Below are 10501 nucleotides of genomic sequence, written 5' to 3' on the forward strand. Positions count from 1 at the left end.
TGTTTTATGACAGACATAGCTGGCCACAGTCGCCCAGCTTATAAATATTGCTAATAGTAATAGCCCTTTTCCCTGCATCTTAACCATGTTGTTTTTGGGTAGGGGACAAATTGCGCATAAATAATGAAAACCAATTTAGATGAGGTTTTTGATTCAAAACTCGTTTGGCTTACACAGATGGGAGTCTCACCGCGAAGTCCAAGATGAGTTCGGCATCCAACGAGTTGAAATTATTGGCACCAACAAACGTTGTCAGTAGCCATGGAAACGGCGAAAGGCAGGCCCTACTTCTTCCTAGTGAAATGTCCTGCAAAGGGATTGTTTTTGGTAAAACGTACACCACAAGTCCAAAGTTTCAGAAGAAGATGGAAATCATAAAGTGCACACATTTTTTTAATTTTTTTTTGGTGTTTAGCTTTGCAACACTTGAATCTTCCTTTGTCAGTCCTGCAGCAGAATTAATTATCCGTGTCACCAAAGTCAACAGCTGCAGCGCCGTGTTCCTCAAAATAATGACCATTGTTAGTGGATTTCTTCCCACAAATTCAACTCAATTTACAGGATGATTTGCAACGTACATAGGAACCTTTTCTTTATTTGTACGTACATATGAACTTTGATATAGGGTGTAGGGTCCTATGGTACGGACTGTTTTTTTTATCTCCCATCTTTTCTGTTTGAATGATAAAAATTTACGGTTAATTATCATTCATATTTTAGTTTTATTTATTTTTTATTATTGATTTTAAAAAATATAAGATATGATAATTTTTGTTTTTATTTAATTAAGATAGAATTATTTTTATTTTTTATTTAATTAAAAACTATTAACTATTATTAATAATTAATATAATATGTGACCTGATAATTGATATAATCATATATTTAATTCATATTATTTACATTTTTTAATTTAATTATATTTTTAAATAAATTTTAGATTACCAAATGGTCCTACTTGATTAAAAGCACGTTTTTCGAAACAATCATTGAACAAAAAGTAAACACTTCAGCCGTATTTACCAAACAAAATTGCGGATTTTCATTATAAGCTTAGATCCTAAAATTCAAACCCCAGATATATATGCCCTTGGTTATGCGACCCATGACCTCTCCATGATTGCATATATGATATATACAATTTATAAACTCAAGATCGTTTTAATTGTCATCATCTTCTTGTTCTTTGTTGCAGAGTTTATTTTGCTCTGAATTGTATATAACTATATATATATTTTTTGTATCAATGTCTAACTTTGAAATATTTTCATCTTCGCCTTCTAATTTGCCTCATCCATCTCCTGTTAAGGTTCAAGTGGTTCCTAAAACTGTGCCCGACCGCCTCCTCGAGAAGTTTCTCGATGTGTCCAAATTCAACTTTGATTATTGGAAGAGTGGAAATTGGTCTCCCCCGTTTCGAAGAAGCGCCTTCTTAGGCTCCTCTGGTAGAATATTTACAAAACAAGAAATGCTCCAACGGCTCCGAAGAGTATTGGACCGTCGTCCTCGAAGGAGAGAGAGTTTTTTTGTCAGTGTTGTTAGGGAAAACGGATTATTTTCCACACGAACATAGTTTTAAAATTGACCTAAAATGTCAAGATTAAAACCACCAAAGGTTCTACAGCGGATAAACCTGTCAAACTATTGAATATTGAAACACAATGGAAAAGAACCAAATAAAAACAATAAAGGAGAGAACACACCAAATTTACGAGGTTCGACGATAATATCGTCTACTCCTCGGGCACCACACCAGATGATAACTTCACTATATCGCCAATATTACAACAAATAGAATTCTTTAGAATTCCCAAAGTGAGAGAATGAAGAATACAAGAGGAAGAGAAAACTTGTTTTTGGGATGATTTCTAATGGAAATACTTAGGCCTATTTACAGTTGAGTTTTAAGAATAATATGTTCAAAGTTTGGCCACCTACCAAAGAATTTTCCAATGTGTACAAGTTAGCCACCAAATATGAAATTCACATGTTCAAAGTTTGGCCACCAACCAAGATGAAATTTCCAATAAGTTGGCCACCAACCAAGATGAAATTTCCAACTTGTCAACTTAATTTCTAGACAAATCTAACAAATCTCCACCTTGGCTTGAAATTACCAAGCCTACTCAACTTCTTCAACTCCCCAAATTTGTAGTGCCTCTAATTACGCTCACAAGCGCCACACACCCGAAGGTGTTCATACTTTCAGGATGTTAATCAAGTTCAAACAATGATTGAACTTGATTACTGTTACCACCTTGGTCATCATATCTGCAGGATTTTATGATGTCGCAATTTTCTGAAGTAGAATCTTTCATTCTTCAAAGATCTCCCGCACAAAGTGATACCTCACGTCGATATGCATATCCAACCACACACTGACCAAGTGCTTCATCATGTTCAAAAACTAAACCAACATCCACGGTTTGTTGGAGATATCGTAGAATCCATTTCACAACTTGCCAATGTCCTTCTCCAGGATCATGCATGTACCTGCTCACAACTCCAACTGCTTGTGAAATGTCAGGACGCGTACACACCATTGCATACATCAAGCTCCCAACTGCATTAGCACATGGAACTTTTGCCATATACACTCTTTTTTCGTTAGTTTTAGGAGATAATTGAGAACTAAGTTTCAAATGAGAAGCCAATGGAATACTTACATGTTTGGTATTTTCATTCATGCCAAAACATTGTAATACCTTTCTCAGATATTGCTTCTGTGTTAAACAAAGCTTCCCTCTCTGTATATCTCTGCTTATCTCCATACCAAGAATCTTCTTGGCCTCACCTAGATCTTTCATCTCAAACTCTTGATTCAACTGAGCCTTTAATTTGTCTATCTCCTTTTAACTCTTCGAAGCGATCAACATATCGTCAACGTACAAGAGAAGATAAATGAAAGATCCATCTTTGAGCTTTTGTAAATACACACAATGATCATATTTGCTTCTAGTATACTTTTGCCTCCTCATAAAGCTATCAAATTGCTTGTACCACTGCCTCGGAGGTTGCTTCAATCCATATAGCGATTTGTTCAGCTTACAACCCCATTTCTCACAACCACCATCTTTGTATCCTTCTGGCTGAGTCATATAGATCTCATCTTCTAAATCACCGTGCAAGAAAACCGTCTTTACATCAAGTTGAGCTAGCTCCAAATTCAATTGTACTACCAAGGCCAACAATATTCTAATGGATGAATGCTCTTCATTGTAGTCGATTCCCTCCTTTTGAGCGTAGCCTTTAGCTACCAACCATGCCTTGTAGCAAACATCTTTCTTGCTATGAGATCAATCTTTCTTTACAAATATCCACTTGCATCCAATGGCTCTTTTATCTTTCGGTAATTGTGCCAGTTTCCAAGTGTTGTTCTTTTGGAGAGATTGTATTTCTTCATCCATGTCACTTTTCCACTTATCACTTTACAAGCTTTGTATTGCTTCTTGGTAAGTGATAGGGACATCATCATCAACAACTGGAAGAGCATAGGCCACCATATCAACAAATCGAGCAGGTCTACGAATTTATCTCCTTGGCCTTGTAACTGTAAGTGGTTCTGGTGTCTCCAATGGTTCTTGGGTTTGAACCTCTTCATCTTCTGATTCTTCTATTGGAGTTGAAGAATCAGTTGCATCAACTTCTGGGATCATCGTCTGCTGAAACTCCACCTGTTTTGGAGTATGCTCCACCTGTTGCGGAGTACTACTTGTCTGGACAACTTCACTTGTTACCTTCTTTACTAGGGCAGATTCATCAAAGGTAACATCTCTGCTACAAATTATCTTATTGGTGTCTAAACACCAAAGGCGGAATCCCTTCACTCCATGGGTGATTCCCATAAAGAGAGCCTTCTTTGCTCTCGGATCAAGCTTGGATTCCTTCACATGATAATAAGCAGTGGATCCAAATACATGTGAGGAATCATAATCAGTAGCAGGTTTTCCAGACCATACCTCCAATGGTGTTTTTCTTCCTATCGCTGATGACGATAGACGATTGATGAGATGGCCAGCATATGTCACAGCCTCAGCCCAAAATGCCTTGCCTAACCCAACATTAGACAATATGCATTGAACTTTCTCCAATAGTGTTTGATTCATACGCTCTGCCACCCCATTCTGTTGTGGTGTATGTCTAATAGTGAAGTGTCGAACAATACCATACTCATGGCAAACGTCAAAGAATAGGTCACTTTTATATTCCCCTCCATTGTCCGTTCTAAGACGTTTGATCTTTCTACCAGTCTGGTTCTCGATCATATTTTTCCATTTCAGGAAAATTTGGAGCACTTCATCTTTAGACTTCATCGAATACACACAAACTCTTCTGGAAAAGTCATCTACAAAAGTTACAAAATAATGGTTTCCTCCCAAAGACGATGTCTTTGAAGGACCCCATACATCTGAGTGAATATAATCCACAATACCTTTTGTATTATGTATAGTGGTGTCAAACTTCACTCTCTTCTGCTTTCCCAGAACACAATGCTCGCAAAAGTTTAATTTGCAAGCCTTTGTACCTTTCAACAATCATTTCTTTGCCAGAATATGCAAGGATTTCTCTCCAGCATGTCCCAACCGCATATGCCACAATTGGGTTGCGTCCAAATCATCACCTATAGAAGCTGCTGCAACTGCTTCAATAATTGTACTACCTTGGTAGTAATAAAAATTATTTTTCCTGATGCCCTTCATCATCACAAGTGCGTCATATGTGACTTTTAAAACTCCATCTCTCATAGTGACTACTGAGCCTTTGGATTCCAAGGCTAACAACGAGATGAGATTTTTCTTCAAACTGGGCATGTATCGGACATCTGTCAGAACTCTGGTTGATCCATCTTGATTCTTCAATCGAATTGAACCTATCCCAACAATTTTACAGGCATTGTCATTGCCCATATAAATAACTCCTGCATTTAGTTCTACTAAATCGGAGAACCACTCCTGATTAGTGGACATATGATAGGTGCAACCCGAATCTAATATACATTCATCTGAATGGAATGTTGTTTATGAAGCAACCAATGATATGTCAGAGTCATTTGCATCATGCTCTGCAACACATGCATCTGGAGCAGCTTTTCTTTTTTTCTTCAGCTTCGGACAATCTTTCTTTCAATGGCCTTTCTTATGACAAAAGGCACATTCATCTTTTCCCATTCTGGACTTCGACTTTGATCTCCCTCTCCATTTTGGCTTTTGACTTTTCGAGCGACCTCTTACCACCATGGCCTCCATATATTCGGGCTTTTCTTCCTCAATGACGATGTCTAGACCTTGTTAGAATAAAGCGTCTAACACCTAGCCTTGCCACATGCCAAAATGATCGGATCCATCGAACAACTCCACCGAGAAATTTGCATTTGACATCACCCTCCTCACCGGTCCAGATGAAGAGCTTGGTGTCTCAACTGATCCGTATTTTGGCATTTTAATTCTAACGAACAATATTCAATATCATGAATTATATCTTTTCAGCAACGGAACCCCCAAGATAACCTCAATCGAAGCTCTGATGCCAATTGTTGGGGAAAATGGGTTATTTCCCACACGAACGTAGTTTTAAAATTGACCTAAAATGTCAAGATTAAAACCACCAAAGGTTGCACATCGGATAAACCTGTCAAACTATTGAATATTGAAACACAATGAAAAAGAACCGAATAAAAACAATAAAGGAGAGAACACACCAAATTTACGAGGTTCGACGAGAATATCGTCTACTCCTCGGGCACCACACCGGATGATAACTTCACTATATCGCCAATATTACAACAAATGGAATTCTTTAGAATTCCCAAAGTGGGAGAATGAAGAATACAAGAGGAAGAGAGAACTTGTTTTTGGGATGATTTCTAATGGAAATACTTAGGTCTATTTATAGTTGAGTTTTAAGAACAATATGTTCAAAGTTTGGCCACCTACCAAAGAATTTTCCAATGTGTACAAGTTAGTTACCAAATATGAAATTCACATGTTCAAAGTTTGGCCACCAACCAAGATGAAATTTCCAACTTGTCAACTTAATTTCTAGACAAATCTAACAAGTATATGGCAGTATACTTTTTCATTTGTTTCAACTAATATCAGCTCCAACTCTAATCTTGTTGAGGGTTGTCGATGAATCTTTTGAACATTCCTTTTTTGCAGGCATGGTGCTGCTCTGAAGGAAAACTTTGGAAATGTGAAGACTTGTTACTTAAAAGGAAGGTGAAGGAAGTATACTATCTTTGGTTGTCTCATTTGTCAAGTAGAGGTAAGTTTCATGATATCAGAATCTTTTAAGACAGCCGCTGCCGAACGCATTTGAAATGTGAACACAGAGAACAGACACGTGACTTTGTAAATTTCTATGTTGTCGAAAGAACTAAAGTGGCATCTCTTCTGGTAAACGATGATTTCTATATGTTGAATGCTTTTCTAGACGAGGAATGAACAAATTGTTTGTCAGTTGCTGAAACCGTAAGAACAAGAGAATCGTCATATAAAGCTTATGCCTATCGGTTGCCATTGTCGGGCCATTCCTGCTTCTACAAAAATATCCATGGTCTATTTTGGCTTGATGCAATCAATGATTATCTCAAGCTATATTCTGAGCTTTGTAGTGGCTTTTCTGCCAGATTCAACTGTATATTTTTCTAATGGAAACAGAACAACTTGGACAAACAACAATCAATCCCTTCCTCGAACAACAGAATTCACGGATGGCTCACTGGCTCGCTTTATACTTTTTAAGACGGAAACAGGTACAAATGGAAGTTTTGGCTTCGGGTTTGGCTTCTATTGCAATTGCCCTTACGTCGGGTACTGCGACTTGTCGATCATGTTTGTGGATATGCTCAATGGTGAAGTTGATTTTAAAGGACTTCCCCAGGTAGTTTGGACTGCAAATTGGAACAGGCGAGTTGGAGAAAATGCAACACTCAAATACAACCAAGGCGGCAATTTATGTTTGATCGACGAACATGGCAACGAAGTTTGGTCATCTTATCCATCTGGTAAGTCTAATGTTGTTGGTATGAGCATCGATGAAAGTGGTAATATGATGCTTTTCAATGAAAGCAGTCAACCCGTTTGGGAGTCTTCCCAGTATCCTACTGACACTCTTCTAATGGGACAAATAATAATGGCAAACCGGCATCTTACTTCAAGAACCCTTTCTCTCCATGACAGACAAAGCCTGTTTAACCTTTCTCTGAATTCCCGTGCCATTGTCGCATTATTGGCGGGTGACGAGCCAACTCGGTATCTAACTATTGCACCTGCTGGGGCAAATGATCTTTTCTCTAACAGGACGACGACGGAGTTTCGTTATCTGCAATTTGTTCGGTTCATTAAGGGAGGGATGTGTTTCTATTACCAAACAGGGGCTCTAAAGGAACCGCTGTTTCTCAATGCCGTAAATTCAAGTTCAAATTCAACAACTGTTCAGTTCCTGAGATTGGATACCGACGGGGGTCTTAGGATATATGGGTGGAACCCTGGAGAGCAATGGAGAAGTATTTACTTCTGGCCAAACAAATCAGACGAATGTTGGATTCCACTCAGGTGTGGCAGATATGGAGTTTGCAAATGGGGTACCTGCGGCTGTCCGATCGAACCGGACGGCAAAGACTACTTCACACTGAAGGATTACCAACATCCTCATCACGGCTGTCGCGAAATCACTCTCCCATTAACATTTCAAGGTGCATCCACTGACTATGAAATGGTTCATTTCGGGAATCTCTCCTATTTCAATACATTTTTTGCAAAGGCATCTAAACCTCAGTTGTACACTGAAGAAAGATGCAAGCAAGCCTGTTTTGAGAATACAACTTGTAAAGCCGCCTTCTTTGTTTCTAAGGAAATAGACAATGAAGGATCTTGTTATATGTATTCCGAGATGCTCTCACTTATGGGAAATCCACATGTAAGTGGCTATTATTTATCATCATACTTAAAGGTTACTTCCTTGAAGTTTAAGGTTAATGTTTCCTCTCCGGGTCAGGAAAAAACCAACTTTCACTCTTATTCTTGGGGTAAAACCCCATTAGCCGTATATTCCTTTCTCATAACTGTGATCGTCCTCGTTGCTTTATGCTTCGTGCTGTGGAAGAAGATCAACTGTGCATGCGAACAACGGAAGCATCTTAAGTCACTCATCTCGGGGTCTCTAATAAGGTTCTCGTACAGTGAGATGTCTTTTGCAACAGCTAAATTTTCCACTAGACTAGGGACAGGAGGCTTTGGAGTGGTTTATAAAGGGGTGTTGAAGGATGGAATAATGGTTGCAGTGAAGCGGCTCGAAAACACAGGACAAGGAGGGATCGAAGAGTTTCTAGCCGAAGTGAACACCCTTGGGAACAGACACCATATCAACCTGGTGAAGCTAATCGGTTTCTGTGTCGAAAAGAGCCACAGAATTTTAGTTTATGAGTATATGAGCAAAGGGTCGTTGGACAAATGGATCTTCCATGGAAACAGTAGCTTCTATCTTGATTGGAAAACGAGGAAGAAGATCGTCCTGGATATAGCCAAAGGGTTAGCATATATCCACGGTGATTGCAGGCAGAGGATTGCTCATTTAGATGTGAAACCCCAAAACATACTTCTTGACGATGGTTTCAATGCCAAAATCTCTGATTTTGGGCTGTCCAAGTTGATTAACAGGGACGAGAGTGAAGTGGTGACCAGGATGAGAGGCACGTTGGGGTACTTGGCGCCCGAGTGGCAACACGCGAGAATCACGGTGAAAGCCGACATTTATAGCTTTGGGATAGTTGTACTCGAAGTTGTGACGGGAAGGATGATCTTGGATTACAGTCAACCCGATTCGGATGTCTGTTTGCTTAAACTGCTGAAGAAGAAACGGGTGGAGAATCGATTGATGGATATCATTGAGCTGGAGAAAGAAGACGTGGAACAACACTTTGAAGAAGTGAATGCGATGATATTGCTGGGACTTTGGTGCGTGAATGAAGATCATACATCACGCCCCTCTATGAATTATGTGGTCAAGTTGTTGGAACAAGATAAGATACCCGCATTTGATTGCGATTTCACAAATTCCATCTAATGGCTAAACTATGTATTTAGTTACTCAACTATCACTTTAGTTTCGTTTTAATCACTTAATTATTTTTTGTTAAAATCATTTCTGACATTATGTCTTATTTACCCAATTTTAAAATTCATATGTGATACTAACGTGTTACCATAAGTTAATGCTACATCACTATTGAAAATAAAAAATAATACTTTAACGGTCTGTTTATTTTTTAACAACGAATTATTAAACAAAGTCAAAATATAATATTAGATACTATTTAAAAAATATACGTAAAGAGTGAAAACTAATTTATTATGATTTTGAAATATTATATTAATTTCATTTTTTAATATAATAATTTAACAACTTTTTATTACGCAACATTATACAATTATTTAACTTTTACTTTGATCAGACGAATTTGTTTGATTTAAAAATATAAAAAATAAAATTGATATAATTTTTAAATATAAAATATTAAATTTATTATCTTATTTCAAATTATGAAAACTGATAAATATATATAAATTTTGAAACAAAAATTATAATTATACCAAGTTATATTAGATGTATTTTTCAATTTCCCCTATTAAATGTATGTTTTAATTTTAGTAAGTAGCAAACAATATTTTAAGTATATGATTAAATTTTATATTTAAAAAAAAACCGAAAAAAGTGACTTGTTTGTTATTGAACCCAAAAACAAGAGACCTAGGATGTATTTTAGCCAAAATTGGCCCATTACCGCTTCCGGGAAAATTATTTAGCCCATTAGGGCACCCAAACTTTTAATTTGGGATCTACAACAGTTGCAGTAGCGTGACGAGTTTCATGGGATATAATTTTTTAATGGTTCGTGTCAGGTGAGCCCCATAATCTGATTAAAAAAATTCAAGAGGGACTCGTCACACCGACGTAACGAGTCCCAATAAAAATATTTTTTTGTAATTTTTTAAAAGAAAATAAAAAATAATATTTTATGGAGATGAAACTCGTCACGCCGGCGTGCCGAGTTCCAACAACATAAATTTTCAATTTTTTTAAAAAAATTGAATGGAAATTTAACTGACTCAAAACTAAAGGAGTAGTATAGGTACCATTACTCAGAGTATCGGTACTACTAATGTAAGTAGTATCGATATCATATATGATATCAGTACCATTCTAGCATTTTGTTTTGACAGTATCGATACTGCATCAGCAATATCGGTACTACTGCTCTATGTAATATCAATATCATATAGGTACCATTACTCAGAGTATCGGTACTACTAATGTAAGTAGTATCGATATCATATATGATATCAGTACCATTCTAGCATTTTGTTTTGACAGTATCGATACTGCATCAGCAATATCGGTACTACTGCTCTTGTAATATCAATATCATATATGGTATCAGTACCATTTTAGTATTCTGTTTTGACAGTATCGGTACTGCCTGAGAAGTATCGGTACTACA

At 37.3% G+C, this 10501-nt stretch overlaps 1 protein-coding gene across 1 annotated transcript; it reads left to right on the plus strand.

Moving 5' to 3' along the window:
* The first annotated feature begins 1246 nt into the window (after nucleotides 1–1246).
* On the plus strand, nucleotides 1247–9066 carry LOC120131817 (G-type lectin S-receptor-like serine/threonine-protein kinase SD2-5). Its single transcript, XM_039148716.1, has 3 exons — nucleotides 1247–1528; nucleotides 6159–6264; nucleotides 6629–9066. The coding sequence occupies exons 1-3, from the start codon at nucleotides 1247–1249 to the stop codon at nucleotides 9064–9066; spliced, it is 2826 nt and encodes a 941-aa protein (XP_039004647.1).
* The last annotated feature ends 1435 nt before the right edge of the window (nucleotides 9067–10501 follow it).

Source organism: Hibiscus syriacus, unplaced genomic scaffold, assembly GCF_006381635.1.
Source record: "Hibiscus syriacus cultivar Baekdansim isolate YM2019G1 unplaced genomic scaffold, ASM638163v2 tig00110556_pilon, whole genome shotgun sequence".
Lineage (NCBI taxonomy): Eukaryota > Viridiplantae > Streptophyta > Magnoliopsida > Malvales > Malvaceae > Hibiscus > Hibiscus syriacus.